This window comes from Pholis gunnellus (assembly GCF_910591455.1).
Source record: "Pholis gunnellus genome assembly, chromosome: 9".
Lineage (NCBI taxonomy): Eukaryota > Metazoa > Chordata > Actinopteri > Perciformes > Pholidae > Pholis > Pholis gunnellus.
The window spans coordinates 14,516,218-14,534,339 of NC_136535.1; the positions used below are offsets into that span (position 1 = coordinate 14,516,218).

An 18,122-nucleotide genomic window follows, 5' to 3' on the forward strand; every position below is an offset into this window, starting at 1 on the left:
CATTTTTTGACAAACCATGTTTTGCTAATAATACTAACTTTAAGAAACATTTTCACTGCAGGACTCTACTACTGCAAATAAAAGTAACATTTATTGTAAGGGACTGCATTGCCATGGTTAGGCTATAGGTGTTGCCTTTATAATGATCACACTTTAATATATTACATTTAATGTCTTATTCGCATAAACATGCTGGTAGGGAAGACCTTTGTGTTAACTTTGATTTATTTAAAGAGAGAGAGAGAGCGAGAGAGAGAGAGAGAGCGCGCGCGCGAGCGTGCTGTGGGAGGAGGAGGAGGAGGAGGAGGAGGGTTGTGGGTGACAGGCAGAAAGTGGGGCAACTCGCCGATACAACAGAGAGCCCTTTTTGAGGGGGTGGGTGAGGCACCTCGTGTGACTCGAGCCGTGCCTCGGTTGAGTTTAATGTGTCAGGCCGCCTCTGGGTTTTATTTATAACGGACAACAAAATTGGATGGGGAGCACGCGGGCAAGACAATCCCGGAAATAACATGCGTACTCTCAGACTGTCACGTACGCTTCACTGTGGATTTGCATTGCAAGCTGCCGTAGGTAAGCTGTGGACTGAAGTGATGTGAAATTGGACATGCTGTTTTTTGACATCACAGCAGCACATCGGATATATGTTACACTCTGAAATTTGTGTTTCAACTGACTGAATAATTTGATGTTGACGCTTAATTTTAAGGATCACAAGGCAGCAAAGTTGGTCATCAATAGCGGACAGACGGAATGTGACTTTTAATAGGTGTTTCACAGCAGAAGTTTAGGCTACAGAAGAATGTTGTATTTGTTGACACATTTCTAACTTCAGTCTGATTTCAGTGTAAATGACTTGAATTAACAGCTGGGATATCTGTAATAAATAACGTAGAGAAGACATGCACTTAACTCAGTTATGTTGTTGTTGTTGTTTAGTTTTCACTGGGCCTGTAGCCAATGAATGTTGCACCATATAAATACTAGATGTATTTACTTCACCTCACAAGTGGTCTGCGCTGTGCTATTAATAGGCTTAAAGTGTATCATTTTACTCTCCACAGATGTCCTGCACGGCCTCAAAATGTCTATACGACGGACACACACAAGTGTTCCACTTGAGGGTATTAATCAGCAGCATGATTGGTGAAATAAATGCAAGAGGACTTTGACATGAAACTTCAAACGGCTGTGACAAATATTCCCTCCATCGGAGAAAGCAGCGGCTCGGCTAGAAAATGAAGCGAGGACGTGAGATATGTGCGCATCCAGCAGATGACGAGGTGAAATGGAGAGCTTGGGACACGCGGACCTTTTAAACCCAAGCTCTCTCCGCGGATCCGTCGCCGTTTCAGCCTCGCGGGAGAGAAGGACGAGCGGCCAGCAGATCGTCTTCGGAGCGGCGGAGACTCACCACACGTATCGAGCGGACATGGGGCTCAACGGCTTCTGCGCGGCGCCGGTTGGGAGTCCAACGGCCGCGGAGTTGCTCTCCGGTCTGGCCTCTCAGACCGACTCCGCTGCAATCACAACCCCGACGAAGCAGCCCAAAACCGGCGTGCCGCTCTACAACGGCGGGGTGGTGTCTCCATCTGCCACCGTGGAGGGGAGCCACGCAAACGCTTTGGCTCACACGCCGAACGGCTACCCGACGCAAGTGAAGGGTTTGGCGGGGGTTACAGGTGGCCCCATGTACCCCCTCACCAGCAGAGCCTGTCTGATGGAGAACGGGGACCGGACAGCTCATGAGAAGTGCCCTTTACTGATGAGGAGGATCAATGGTGACCTGAAAGCCAGACAGGCGCAACAACAGAAACGGAGAGGTGGGGAGAACTGGGACACGGGGTCAGGGACTCTTAATGGTCTCATAATGGGGTCATTGGGGTTGGGAAGTTCTGTTGACCAGGTTTTTGCTTCGGGCGAGTCGGACTTTAAGCGGAGAAGGCTGACAGATGGAATTGTTGCTCACAAATCTTCAGAGGCCTCCAGAGTGGCCCAAGCAGTCGCCCCGCTCTGGGACACAGTCAACTGTAGCAACGGTTCCAACCAAATGACTATCAATCACGTGCACTGTGTCACTGCCCAATCTCCCATCACCCCTCACACTAACCAGCACAACGAACATAAAGTGGCCTCCTCAGGCCCACCAGCTGCACCCAGCCAGACGTCCCCCATCGAGGCTCACTGCATCCTGACCCCGCCGTCTCCCGCGGGGGCTGGCTGGTCAGCAGATCACATAGCCCAGCAGTACATCGTCCCCTGCATGAAATACTATGGCATCTGTGTGAAGGACAACTTCCTGGGCCCCCAGCTGGGCGGCAGGGTGCTGGAGGAGGTAGAAGTCCTAAACCGCAGCGGGAAATTTCGGGGCGGGCAGCTGGTGAGCCAGAAGGGCATTCCCTCTCGGAACATCCGGGGCGACCAGATCGCCTGGGTGGAGGGACGAGAGCCCGGATCTGAGACCATCGGGGCGCTGATGGCTTACATCGACGAGGCCGTCATGCACAGCGCTGCCAATGGACAGCTGGGGGACTGTGTCATCAATGGACGCACTAAGGTGAGAGGAGGGACAGGGTGGGGTCAGGTGAGAGGAAGTCGGGGCAGTTTTTCCATCTTCGTGCCGGAGAAAACACAAGTTACAAACATGCCAGTCAGTCTGGTGACATCACCATCACCAATTTTGAGCAAATGGTTGGTTGTGTCACGTCTGCTCCGTTTTTATCTCTGCTTCTCTAATGCAGGCAGGCAAACACACACACACACACACACACACACCCACACACATCACAGTGGGGGAGTGCGCTGAGCGTCAGGTAGGATGTCCGGATGGGCCCTGCTGTGTTTCTAGCGCATACAAGCTTGATACCGGGGGCTGCGGGCCGAGAGCCTTCTCCCTAAACTGGCCATGTCTCTGGGTTTAGGGCCTGTCCATGCCTTCGTACCAGTACCCAGATGAAAAAAAATCTCACTGTATCTCCTCTGCCATCACTATATCTCTGTCTTTGAAGACAACTTTCCCCCTACGCAGACATGGCGCTGAAGCTTTTGTGCGTTTGTTTATTTCCTTTATGTCATATCTCATGCCAGGTGAGCCGCATGTTTTCTTTTCTTTAACCGTGACTACACTGCATGCCCCCAGCTTCTCCTCTCCATTGCTATTTTTCAAATGCCATGCACAGATGCAGCCGCACACCACCTAAGACAGAGACTGGACTAAACAGCAGCGTATGACGTTTTTTAATTCTTCTATTTAATCAGAGTCCACATGACCTGGCAGTTAGTCGTTTTCTCTGTCCTGCACACAGTCATGGACATTGTGTGCAGGACAGAGAAACCTCTAAACTTACTGTAGTGACGTAGTCCTGGGTTAACCGACACCAGTAAAGTCGGTGAGCCGCTCTGACAGAAGCGCGTTTTTTTATCCTCCATCCTGAATCTATTTGCTCCCCAATCTCGCTAATATTTTCCCCTGTAACATGGAGAAAACGGTCTCTCTGTATTCTGTAACTAGAAGTTTAACGCAGGTAAAACCCGGTCAAACTGTGGTTATGTCCCATGCAGAAAATAAATCCAGGAGGGCTCTTCATGAATACCGTGTCTGATCCGATCTGAAAAGTAGACGCAATGTTAATGCACCTCAAGGGGAAATTCTGGGAAGGCTGTTGCATGCACGCTAACAATAGGTCCCTCGGGCAGTGTGTGCATAATCAATTGAGCTATAGATAGATAGATAGATGGATGTATACTTTATTCATCCCCAGGGGGAAATGTGTTTGTAGCAGCAGCAAGCGAAGTTACAGAGTAAACATAAAAGATGAAAGATATACAATACAATAAGATAACAGAGCAGAATATAATATATTTAAAGAAAATAAAAAATGCACAGTATATACAATAAAATAGAAAGGTATTTAAATTAAATTAACTAGCTAGGTAAAAAACAGTAGTGCAGGGATCACCAACAGCAAACAACAACAGTGTTGTAGTCATAAACAAGAGTGTTGAGTAAATCTTCTACAAACATGCATACAGATACATCACTCACATTTAATGCATATACATAATAGCATCTTGCCCTCAGTGCACGTCTGCTCGAGGTAGTGTTTAAACAGCAACTGGCTGGGCCTTCCTCACACCAGCAGCTTCTGCTCTCTTGAATATGGGCTGAATGAGTTTTGTTCAAGTCAGATCCATGCCTAGCCTGTGACACAATGACAGCAAAACCGGAAAGATAAGGGACTACAACGAACGGGTCTCATTTTTCAAGATCAAGACTTTTCAAACGCAAAATACTTGGAACTTCTGTCTTCAGCTGAGTAGCATTGTACTGTGCACAAATACTGTTTTTCTTAGCGAAAGATACAAAAGCCCTCTTTTATCTCTTGACGCTTCGAGCATCCTTTCGTGACTGAAGTGGATTCAATCCTTGCAATCAACAACGCATCAAAGCCGTTGCCTCGATCCACCTGCTTGTCCTGAAGAAGAGGACGGCTTCGTGAAACACTCGAGCTTTGTGTCCTTTTGATTGCGGCTATTCGTCATACTTAAATGAGGTGAAGAAGTGGTCTCTTGGGCCTTGAACAGGATTTTAAAACGCGGGCAGATGATTCTGCGGTTGCCAAATTTGTATTGATGGTTGCCAACTTTTTTTAGATTGCACTGTTGTCTGTCTATACCTTCCAGACGCTTATCAGGATTGAATGTGTGTTGATCTATTGCCAAACTGTTCCCTGGCCAGATCTCTCCGTTTAGCCTTAGTGTGGTAAAAAAGTGAAATGCTGCACACAGTACAAAATGTCCTAGCTGGTGTTCCTGTAGAGGAGTGGAGGATACAGTGTAGCAATAGATACAATGATGGACTGCAGGGGAGAGAAAGTACATCCACATAGAAGGTCACTGCGTGTTTTTCTCCTTATCCCCAAAACCTTTTCTTCTGCCCGCTCCTTCGTTTTTGTTCCTGTCTTTAATTCTGACCTCCTTTCCCATTTCCTGTCCTTTACTCCCTCTCTCCTTCATCTTATCAACCGCCCTGTTTGCCACTTAGACCAAATATTTCCCAGCCGTTACCTTGGTAACAGGCCCATACAGAGTGGAGCTCTGCATTGTGTATGAAAAAGATGTAGAGAAGAAGAAGAAGAGGAAGAGGGGCTGGCAATGCCTAAAATACTGCTGCAATGACCTCTGTACCCTGATTCCTGTTAGTCAGCAGCTGTGAGTAGGAGGGATTACGGCGTCAACAATGCAATGGTAATTCATTTAAAACGGCGAAGGTGGAAAAGTCTTGTATTGTGGGGAAGAGACGAAACTCTGTGCAGGGAAGGAGACATGAAGGGGAGGGGATAGTCTGGAAGTGAGGGTGGAGGAGGGGGGGAGGGGGGGGGGGGTAGGGTATGGAGCAAGGAGTGGGAGGGTAGCGTTGAACGGGGCGATGCAGCAGAAGATCGGCATAATGAGAATGTCTGCTGCAGCAGCTTGTCCTCGGATGCCCCTCCTAGAGCTCGGCTGTGTCACCATGCAGGCAGGAGCTAGGAGTCATATGCTAACGCACACAATGCAGCTACAGACCTAGCTTCTATAGAAGGACGGATGATGGATAGAGAGACCTTTTGGTATTAGTTTAGTCTGAGTTCAGATAAATTAAGACCCATCATATCATTACCAGTTAATATGTGTTTCCAAGATTGTATTACTGACATCATTTGTGTTTATTTGGCTATTTCTTTGGTGCAGTACCAACACACTATAACGCATATATATTATGGGCCGCTTAGAGCTAGTGTTAGGAAGTTAAACAGGCCCTAATTTCCTCTCTTATATATGTTTTGTGTTGTTGTGAACACATCTCCTTCAAATAGCTGTATTTATTCAAGTTTCTTGCCAAAGACAAGATTACATTGGAACACACCTTGATAACGTTGTATTTTAACTGAGCGGAGCTTGAACTCATGACAATATAACTCAATGGGACCTCCTTTAATTGTAGTTGTTAGCTCTGTGATTTTGTCAAGCAGGACTGTGCTGCCCACCGGCTGCTAACAGCTAACGTTAACTAGTTCTCCTCCTGCCGCGTCCCACAGTTTGTGTTGCCGGGGGTTGGAACAAAGACTTGATGCAAAGAATTTGCATCGATGACGTTTCGTAATTGAGTTTCTCGTGTATCGTTTTAATACAATAATTTCTCAATATTCGTTGCTCATGGCATTTTGGGACATTAGTGTCAATAAACATTTCAATGAAAAATTGGTTGAATTGAGTAGTCCAGTTGGTGTTTTAAAGTATAATTTGTTGTGATTTTTACAGTCTAAATGCATTAACAATTAGTAGATTACTCAGTTAGTCGATTGGTAGAAAATGTAAAAGATTATCTGGCCCCACCTGCTTTTCTCTCTTATTTTGTTGTATCTTTCTGTTTCTGTTTAAATGTAGTAGCCATTTAAAATTCTAATAAACATTTTTCACTATTTTCTGATAAAAAAAACTATTCTGATCAATTGAGAAATAATCATCAGAATAATCAATAATGAAAATAATCGTTAGTTACAGCCTTAAAATGCACTTCACACTTTAGACAGGTTAGCATTAGTATAAGATGTATTCACCCACACACGCACACACACACACACACACACACACTCTGCGTTTCTCCATGCTAATGTTCAGAGGTGACTCATGCATAACGAGTGCAATTGGGGCCATGGCAGAATTGACTCATAGGGGCTGAGCACATTTTTTCCGAACATAATATGAAAATTAGATTACAGTTGAATATTTCTGAAATGGGAGCAACTTTCAAGTACTTAAACCTTTTTTCTCATGTATCAGTGCAAACAATACACTTCCAATCTACGGACATTACCAACCTTCAAAACATACGCACATATATACACACACACACACACACACACACACACACACACACACACACACAGATCAGTTCTCTAAACCGGTCCAACCATAAATCTGTTAAGAGCCTGGGCACATTAGCAGATGTTAGCAGATGTTAAGTGTAAGAGTGGCACTCACTTGGATCAAAGGTTACTATAACCATTATCCGGCCTATAAAAGCAGTAACTAAGAGGTGACTCTTGCTTATTAATGGGCCATGATATGAGCCAGGAAGTACAGCACAGACAGAAGCTGGGAGTGACAAAGTTTAATTTATCCACATTTGTATAAAATTCTGCTCGGTGCTGATGATCGTCGCAGTGTGCCAGCCTGTTCTGCCCGCCCAGCCGTCACCTTGGCATTCTGAGTATGTACACAGTGATGCCATTAGGCCATTAACGATGGTGCCTGGCAGACAGGTGGTTGGTGCCAATTAGACTTTAACCCGCTGTGGGCACAGATCCGTGAGCGGAGGAGACGAAGGAGCGAGGAGGACAGAAATGACAGATTAGGATCGAGACGTGCCGTGTCACGCTGTCTGACTGAATCTGTGCAAGCTTTGATGTAGACATTGTTTGTGTGTTTGTGTGTCTGTGTCTGTGTGTTTATGCTGAAGGCTAGAGCTGAGCTGTCTGTTGTGGCATATTACATCATGTTAATTGTACTTAACGACAGTTACCAGTTTGATAAAAGCTGTAAACTGGGAAAAAACACCCGTCTTTGAATACATGCCCACCATAAACTCATCCTCATAATATGTACAGAGAAAATACATCCTTGAACATGGTTTATCTAACTATAAAGCAAAGCAAGGAATCTGTGCATTTGTGTGCATGTCCTTCGCATATCTTGAGAGCCATTCATCTACACTGCTTCTCTCTTGGCGGGTGTACTGCTGGGGAACCAGGGATGTGCAGTGTTGGTGCAGTTGTTGCTTTTTAGACACGAATAACGTTGAATAAACAAGCACTGTCACTCTGTGTAACGGCGGGGGCAGCAGGGCTTCAGGGCTCTGCCGACTGAGTCGAGCATGTCGTCCGCAGTGGGCCTTCACAGGCCGCGACTCATTGACTGTTCACGTTCACTGTGTGCTGTTGGACGCTGGATATACTGGATAAACATTGCAACCGAACTCGTCTTCGTTTCCCTGGAGTCATTGAATGATGAGCGGTCCTCAAGAACGCTGAAAACGGCACTTCCTGGGGCCAAGCAATCGGCCCCCGGCATGCGCTCCACGCCTTGAATGGGCACTGCACTAGTTTGTATTCAATTTCATAAATGAGTTACGTGCACATGTGAGCCAAAGGTTCCGGAGGTTAACGAGCTCTGACTGCGAGCGTTGGTCAGTAATGAAAGACGACAATGGGCGGCTGAACAGAGTCACACGCCACACAACCAAACTCAGTTGGCTGTGAATGAGAGAGAGAAACACCGCGGGAGGGGGAGGAGGGGGGAGGGCAGTGTGCAAAACCACCACCTAGACAAAACGTCCCTTTTTATTTGAGTTTCACAAACATCACAAGAACAGGTGCATTTGTCTTGGATAATCTATGTGAGCGCTGTCTGATGTCCTCAGGGTTGAGACTCTCCCACTGTATTACAACAGCGGGAATGATAGCGTCGGGGCGAGTTAAATCGATACTGCAGCAGTGCAGAGCCTGTTAGTCATGAATGATAGTGTCCCAGAACAGAGCTGAAGTGATGCAGTGACTCCTCATATTGTAACTTTTGCTTCCCGTGCAGAACGTTATAAGTCAAGACAGTGACAGTATCTTCTTTTATAGTCAGCCCGGAGAGATAAAAGAGAGGTTATTACTCGACAAGCTGCCAACTATCATGACCTAGAATCTCTCTCTCTGCCAACATAGGCTGATGTCAGTCCGTGAATCACATGGTCCTTCTCTGTCTCACCAGAGCAGGAAAAGACTGACACTCCGGCCTGAATACATGAACTGATAGTGACACGGGCTCAGCTCAATTTCACCCGGGTGCAGTGCATTGTCAGTATATGGTCCTGTAGTGGCTCTGGTCTGGAATGCACATTGACTGAGGAGCTCTCACGCAGGTCTTAGTTCCCTCAGACTCCCCCCAGAGAAAGCGGAGCTCTCCTGCTTCACAGCCTCCCAACACATAGACACCAGGCAGGGGAAATACCGGCGCGAGACCATTGTTTGAACGTGTATACTCTATCTGCAGATCATTTTGTAGCTGAGAAACAACAGCCGAACTCGTGACGCGTTTCTCTGCTCCGTCTCCCTCTCTGGACTGGCGTGTGCGTTTATCACAAATGACATCGTGGGATATTGTGTTAAGTATGCAAATGGTACATCTGGTAAACAGTTTACGGTGGAGCAGTGGGAGAGCCACACGGTGAGGGAGAACAGGTACCTTAAAGGAGCAGTGTGTAGGGTTTGGTTGCAGATTGCAACCAACTGAAACTTCCCGTGTGCCAAGCGTGTCGGAGAACTATGGTGTCCGACGTGAAAACTTGAATGGCCGGTGTTTGCTTTGTCTGTTCTGGGCATTTTTTGTCAATAGATCCCCTTAAATGCTACACACTGTTCCTTTTTAAATCACAGCCATCTCAACCAGATTGATGATTCTTTTTTTTTTTTGCTACTGTGTTTTTGTTGATGGTGGGAGAACACAGCTGACAATTCCATTTCTTCTGTTTCAGGCTATGGTTGCTTGTTACCCAGGGAATGGAGCGGGTTACGTCCGCCATGTTGACAACCCGAACGGTGACGGACGCTGCATCACATGTATCTACTATCTCAACAAGAACTGGGACGTCAAGGTGCATCATTTATCAGATCAATATTAATTACGTTTTGAAAATTATTCATTTAAAAAACTTTAGAAACATGAGTACATGTCAGAGGGAAAGAGCGAGAAACACACCTTATGATAGGAGGAAATGTCTGTGTGACTTGTTTGACCGTGTCGTGTGCTTTGTGTATATGTGCCCTTTCTAGAAACAAGGAGGGTTGCTGCAGATCTACCCTGAAGGCAAAAATGTGGTAGCCAACATCGAACCTCTGTTTGACCGGCTGCTGATCTTCTGGTCCGACCGCAGAAACCCACATGAAGTCAAGCCAGCCTACGCCACTCGGTCAGTATCTCTTCAGCACGCTGGGGCTCCTGTATGTACAATTCATGCACACACACTCTCATAAAGTTATGTTATGAGTTTGTATTGCATGGGAAGAGACGGGGCACACTGCCAATATTGCCCGTATATAGCTAGCGTATTTTAGTACACATGAAAATACAGTTTGCGCCGAAAACAAAAGTAGATTGATTATGCATTTTTAATAAACAAGCCCAGCATGTTAAATAGCAGAAGATACACACACACACAGTCCTGCCTCTTCTATCTTCTACTTCTATCAGTGATGGTTATTTTAAATCGGTTAAAAAGTGATTTAGATACAAATTCTATTTACTCAACAGAATTAGTTAAGCTATTACTTGCACACATACTGTTCTTTGCATCGTAGGACCAAGTGGTTGTGTCCATCGAGGGCACATGACGCATACTGTTTGACTCCAGCTTTTCTTCTCCTCCGCTCCATCTGACTGCTGGGGGGCAAGGTGGGGCCGGAGGCAGGAAGTACGTGTTTCCTGTTGGGGGTCGTTGGGAGGGAGAGGGGAGGAAGGTTCGATTGCAGGACTCGTGCTGGAGAGGCACCGACACGAGAGACAGGAATAAACAACACAGCTCCACTGGAGAGACTAGAAACTGTAGAAATTAACCCTCTGCTGCCCTGGACACCTGCTGTAGTCTGCTGTTCATTGTTAGAACAAACATTTTTTCGTAAAGAACATTTATTGCTGTTTTAATCAATGTTTTTTTTTTAAATCACTTCTAAGCTACATTTAGGTGTGAATATACAACCCTTGCACAGTGCTTAAACATAAGCCCAGTTAATATATTGTACCGACAAAAACGATTAGCTCTTGTCGCGGTGTTAACAAGATCTCTATGTGCTTCTTGTGTTTACAGCTATGCCATCACAGTTTGGTACTTTGATGCCAAAGAGCGAGCTGAAGCTAAAGAGAAGTACAGATTGGGTAAGCTTCAGTCGTAGTTCAATGTCGGTTTCACTTTCTCTCCTTTTTATTAAAGCACTCTATCACCTCTGGTCTCATTTGGTGCAACTTGATATCATAGCCTACGTGTCTAACGTGCACTTTCTCTATCGCTTGTGTAGCAACAGGACAGAAAGGTGTTCAAGTGCCTGTCACCCAAAACAGCAGGACATGAATCTCATCTAATCACTGAAGAGCACTCTGAAAGTATCATGTGCCTTCCTGAACTGCTAATGAACGTCGCGATCAAAGAAGAGAGACGCCATAAAACTCTCATGTGATCGAGCTGCTGATCAAAGACGTCGCAGTTATAGAGCACAATGGACTGGATTGTGTGACAACGGTGAGATCAGAATTGCGCGTTGTGGCAAAACAATGAACTTAATGAACGAAAACAACAAACTGAAAAAAAACAGAATCCCTCATTTTATTTTATTTTTGAATTTTCTTCTGTTTGATTATCAGTGATGTTGTTGAGTATTGAGAAAGCATTGTTTTACTCTGTTTTGGTGTCATTTTTCAGTTCAAACACAAGGAGCATAAATCATGAATCAGTGAATAGACAGTGTGGGGACAAAAGGGTGCAAGGAGTTGAAATCAATGGGGTTGTCCCTTTTTATTTCCACTCCGGCGGCAATATTACGAACCCCACTATTGTGAAGGCGTGCTGGCCCTACTATGGAGTGGGCGGAGGGAATATTTAGTTTTATGACTGTACTGAAACACTTTCTTTGATTCAAAAATAGTGCAATGTTGTGTTACATTAAATTCACTGATATTTATTAAAATTTGAATACTTTCTCAATGAATTGTTGAAAATTATTACACTCTTTCTGATGACAGAAGTGCTTTCATCATAAAACGGCAAATTCAGAAAAATTTAAATGGAAACACAGAATTCGGATCAGAACAGAATCTGGACGAAAAGGAAAAAAGATTTCAGGGGGGCAACAGATGTTTGTGTGAAAGAGAGCGGGGCAAGGAGGGGCTGAGCGAATCAATGCACTGCACGAAGCTCTGCAATGATATGAGTTTTGACAGCAGTTAGTAGTCGATACCAATACCATTGCAATTCCACGATTCTCCATTCTTTATTCAATATCACAGTAAAAACAAGAAGTAAAACAATGAATCCCATGTACTTCAACATGATTACCGTTTGCATCCAGCCTTAAGCATTGACTCGAAACAGGAACGCACTTAAAACTTGCATGAGGTGAACTTTACACTTTAGTTAAACTCAATATGGCTCACTAAGTAGAGTGCAAGAAGTATTTCTGGATAAAAAAGTATTTTACAAACGGCCTCGAAATGGTATTGCGGCTGAAAAAATCGCTGAATATTCCAGCATGGATGTCTTTTTTTATAGTAGTTGCAATGTTTGAAACTGATTTTCAAGACTGCACCTAGACTACATAACTGTGGAGTTCGGTCTGTATGACACGGCTCACACTCACACAGGGACTTTCCAGTAATAGCGGTCAAAACAGGGTTTGATGAAACAGTGTGCGTTCATTAGCCTGTATGCACATCCAGCTTGACTCTTATCTGTTCTTTACGAGATGGAAACAGTATGTATCAGCAGTCTAGACACTGTCAGACAAACCGACCCAAACAAAAGAGCATCGACAGAATAAAGCACAGAGTTAAGCATATACTTATGTGAACTGCAGGGTTAAACTATTGCCTGCTCATGTGTGTGATTGAGTGTTTTTGTGTAAAAATGTACTTGCACATGTATGTTTAAATGTCCACTGTCTCAAAGAGGGTGGCAGGTATTGTCTCAGTGTATTCTAGATTGGCTAACTAGCACTTTATTGTTTGAAATGACGTGTGTGAATGAATGTAGATTAATGCCTTTATGCTGTGGATTATGTGGTCATTCAAACGCAATAGAAACTAAAACAATGAGAACAAATGGAAATTGTTTTCCTATTTTATTATTTTTCTTCATTTTGTCGTATTTAATTAAAACCCGTCTGTTTTTGTACACAAAGAATTTGTTATTGATTTACTGGGAATAATGTCTTAGCTGAATCCCAGTTTTAACAGAGAAGTGAGACCAAGAGAGCCGCGCCAGACACATCTTTAAGCCTCCGCGCCGACAACAGCCTTATTCTAGTGGACCTAATATCTCAGGAACAGCTGGAAGGAATGTCTTCCAATTTGAGCTCAAAATTTGATTTTGGTGGTCAAAGGTCAAGGTCCCTGTGATGTCATGTCAGACCCATTCTTGTGAACGCGATATCTCAGGAACACCTTGAGAGGATTTCTTAAAATTTGGCACGAATGTCAACTTGCTTTCAAAATAATCATTGACAACCTCTTAATAAGTCTGTCAGAGGAGTTATCACTTATCTGCTTAGGGCAAATTCCAACCATTTCAGTTTCAATCGTTTTCTTACTGTGAATCTTTTGAGTAAGTTACATGCCCACCTAAGCTCCACCGACGATCCACCTCTTTGCCCATTTTTTGGATTAGCCAGAAGTTGGGCTTTCTAGTCGACAGTAGCCACCCACTTTGAGCTTTACAAGGGCTCTTCAGACACCTACGAGTGATGTCTGCTGCTACTGTTGTGTTAGCCATAGACTTTCCTCACTAAAATTAGCATGTTTTGTCAGAGGTTTGGTGCCTGGGAAGGTAATTTAGCCTAGTAGAAGCAGGATTTAGGAGAGCTGTAGACTGAACCATACAGTAAATCCCCTGGCTGTAAAGCAGAGACAATGAAATTAGTGCTAAAAACCTCAGACAGAGCTGCACTCAAGTCCCGTAACCTTACGCCACACATCACTTATAAGCCTGAAACAATTAACGTCAGTCAGTTGAGCAGTTAGTCAGTCAGGAGGAGATTCATTAACAAAAAAATGTATTAAGAAAAAACTATTAACGTTAATAATCTTAGGTCGACACTTTGGACTGTGGGGAATAGCAATGGGCAGTTTCACTATCGTATACATATCCCACAATTTAGAGATTAAACCTGCCACCTGTCACCCTGACCTTCTCAGTTATATCAAATGATGGTGCAACAATATCATTATTACAGACAACTCTGCTAAAAATAAATAGCCCCTTAAAACACACTTTTACTGGCACAGGTGATGTTCATTAGTAGTATACACACATACTGCAGTGCACAAAGAAACAATAAGTAAATTCCCTCAGGGGAAAATAGACCGGTACTACAGTCCACTTTCTCTCTTAACGCACACTTTTTTGTGCGTATTAACAAGCCAAACAAGTTAACAGCCTGAAACAAATTGTAAATATAACCTGCAGATCTCCAAAAACACACTGAGCCAATGCACCTTGTGACCCTGTTGTTTTGGCTGCACTCTTCCGACTTCCTCCTCTACTTTGCACACTCCTGGAGTCTGACCAGAAACATGAACTACTCAAGACACTTTGTCATGGTCGAAAGGGAATCCAGACGCCACCTGGGAGACTAATATGCTTTTGTTCAATGCTAGGTTGTTGTTCCAATACAACGTGGCTATTTGTGTGAGTTGGTTTGTTCAAAATAGTCTACATTTTTAGATACTTAAGTAATAGCTTTTTCTCAATACCTTACTTTGAGAATATATAATGAATATGTTTTCGTACTTTGTTTTTATTGAACAAAAGGGGCCAAACTTATCTGGGTAAAATCTCAAGTGTGCTGATTAAATATCCTAATGATTATTCCCCTGACGTCTTAGAATATGATTGTCTTTCCTGCTTTGTCTTTTATATAAACAGCGAGGTCAGCATTGTATGAAACCATGGCTGATGTTCTGTTAACAAGGGAAATGTAAGTTGAGAAGCCTTGGCTCATACATTTGCTGCAGAGGCTGAAGTGGCTTTCCTGTAATCTGTTGTATTGGCTACCCTTTCAGGAGCATTAGCCTATCCATATAAAACCCTTCATCATTTTTTGAAAAAGGATTTGTATCTGACTTGAGGGGGTGTCTTTCAGACAACTACATGGCACATTTGCTGCTGTCATCTTTCTCCACCTTGTGGCTTGTTTCCTTTATAGCAGTTTAGGGCTAATTCTTCCTGCAGTGTCATGTGTAACCGCCAGAGGTCAGTACACAACACGAAAAGTCTTCATATGTGCACTACAGTTTATGAATGGTAGTCTTTGTGGACTTACTGTAAGCTTTGCATGCAATTTCTGCCCCATCTCTGCATCCATTTTTATCTTGACTGTATGTATTGTGATCTCACACACACACACACACACACAGTTAAATTAGATGCAGTTAAAAGCATGTGCACTCACATAATGGAACCACAGTCTGCACTTGCTTGGCACCCTATAACTCTACAGCATATGACATTTTTGACATCCTTCCTTCTCTGTCAACAAGCATGGCATCACATGGAAGTAAATGTTTTTCTTTATTGGGGTCTTTACTGGGGTCTTAGATTGTATTTTTGCACTTAAGTCACAATGATGCAATCCTTCCAAACTATTACTCTTACTATAAATAGTTGACCATGACCATGCTGTTATGTCTCTATGGCTGGTTATGCAAATAGCACACCCAGCCACATATAGCGTTGCTTATTATGGCTTATCAGGTGAATTTGTAGCTATTTATTTTCAGGTATACCAGGAGTTGTTTTAACACCCTAACCCTGGAACAACCAAGAAGATTCCTGAGCAGATTATGTCAACCTGTTCCATTTTCAGTTAGGCTTACTTTTGAATGTTATGCTCTTCTGTGGACCTGGTTCAACAGTGCCTCCACGTCCACATCGCCTACTGTATCTGCTGTATTCTCACATGGATCCACCTGTTGTGGTTCCATCCGGCACCACCCCCACGCGTGTGTGTGTGTGACACATAACGTACAACGCATGTGGTTTGTACAGGGTGTGCCTGACAATGTGAACGAGTTGAAATAGAATGAATAGTAGTAGCGACAGACCATCTACGTCAGTGCAATCATCTAATGATATTCTATTGTGTATGCAATGACGTTGAAATTCTGACAATGTTTTGAGCCTCACAAGTGCCTCATTTAAAAAAGTGCCAGCGCTATATTGATGATGCCTCTAAATAACTTTCACAGACACTTTTAATGGAGAATTTGAGAGCGGGAGAGAGAAGAGCATAGTGTACAGAAATACATTGTGAATATGCACCAAACATAACACAAGTTATTAAAGTTTTCTTTCAAGCTGAGAGCAGAAATGGTAAAGGTTTTGTTTTCTGGCTGTCCTGGTCTTACTCTATTATTCTTCTGTGCATTTGAGTGTGATTGATTCGGAAGGACGAGTTGACATTCTTGTCTTGATTAAGGAAAAGGCATCCATATCTAAACATTAAAGCAAAAACAGCAGGGATGCTATTCCTAAAACATTTTCTGTATGTGCTCCAGTGGATGTCAAGCAGACATTGACTTATGTCTCATGCAATACATGCTTTTGTTTCGTTTCCCCTCCCTCCTCTGACCTTGGAATTCAGGTGGATTCACATGAGAAGTTAATGAGAGTTGTGTTGCGTTCATTTCAGCTCATTCAGTGTGGCTGTCGCGCAACAAGGCTGTAAAGCCTTGTGCACAGCACACTGACTATAATCCTGCGGGCCTCATCATCATAGCAAAGTACAAAAGTACAAAAGTTTGACGCGCTTCTCCTCCCACAGCGTTGCCAACACTTGCTCAAAAAATACATCAAAACATGCGGCCTGATCGGGATGACTTTTATCAGAGAATCGGCCAGCCATTTTCCTGAGAATCGGGAAACCCCCGGGTGAACGGCGGTTTTGGTTTGAAGAGAGCTAAAAAAAACACTTACATTTGGGCTCTTAATGACTAGCTATACTTTTATGTAGAAAAATGATTGAATTTTAAAACATAGACAAAGCGCTGGACTTTATTGTGCCAAATGGGCATTTTGATAGCTGGCACAGTTTTCATGATGATAATCATCCGCTGATTCAGAATGCTGCAGCTTGTGTACTAACAAAAACTAAGAAAAGAGCTCATCCCAGGCGAAAAATAAGTAAAACTTATTATAAAACTTAGTATACTTAAGTATACTCGAGTATACTTGAAGCCCTACTTATCATCAGTATACTTAAAGAGTATTATTTTGGAACAACTTATTTTGTACTTAATATACTTAAGTAGTAATTAAGTAGTAGTTGTGGACAATTCTAAGTGTATTAAGTATATTTTTTTGTACTTTTTGTGTACTAAATTGGAACAACTTATTGTATACTTATTACAATTTAAGTATATGACTGTGGATGTACTAATAAACATGCTTATAGCCAACTTAAAATATACTTTTTTGTGTTTGAAGTATATTTGAAATATACTATAAGTGTTTTATAAATATATTTATATTACACTAATAGTACAATAGAAGTATATTTAAAATATGCTAATAGTATACCAATAGTTATACTATTAGCACAATATAAATATATATATATATTTTACTAATAGTATATCAAAAGTTATACTTTTGGCTTATTCCAATTACTAAGAAAGTACACTTTCTTATTACTTTGTACACTACATACTATTATACATTACAATATTACAAATGTATTACCAAATACGGAATGAACTTCCCAGATAGTAATCCAAAACACTTTATTGAATTTCAAATATATTTTATTATAATATATATATATATATATATATATATATATATATAATATATATTTATAATACACGAACCAAAATAGTATTATATAACATTGACTAACACACATTTATGAACAAAAAAAGAGAAATATAGTGAACAGAGAGCAAAACATTAAAACATTAAAACACAGAACACTGAAACATCCCCAAACTCTTGCTCTCTAAATACGAACATGTTCATTTTTTTAGGTTAAAATGCTCGTTGTTGCACTTCCTCCGGATGGCCGCTCGCACATCCGAGGCTCTGGTTTCGGGAAAGTCCGCAATAACAGCATCTGTTAAGAGAAGAGACGAGAGATGATGTCACACAGCATATTCATACAACATTTTCTTCTATTTTGACTACAAAGGAAATCCTGTTGAACCAATATAATTTTTTTGAACAGTAAATTAGGATTAACATTGAGGAACTATATCAATAGGATATGACAATATTCCTACCAGTGCAGGTCAAACATATATTTCATCACTGGTGGGGTGTTTTCCACGAACATGTGATC

At 42.7% G+C, this 18,122-nt stretch overlaps 1 protein-coding gene across 1 annotated transcript; it reads left to right on the forward strand.

Moving 5' to 3' along the window:
• Positions 1–437: 437 nt before the first annotated feature.
• On the forward strand, positions 438–12,948 carry egln2 (egl-9 family hypoxia-inducible factor 2). Its single transcript, XM_079165880.1, has 6 exons — positions 438–570; positions 1,062–2,554; positions 9,560–9,679; positions 9,858–9,994; positions 10,889–10,956; positions 11,097–12,948. The coding sequence occupies exons 2-6, from the start codon at positions 1,286–1,288 to the stop codon at positions 11,147–11,149; spliced, it is 1,647 nt and encodes a 548-aa protein (XP_079022006.1). The 5' UTR covers positions 438–570; positions 1,062–1,285; the 3' UTR covers positions 11,150–12,948.
• The last annotated feature ends 5,174 nt before the right edge of the window (positions 12,949–18,122 follow it).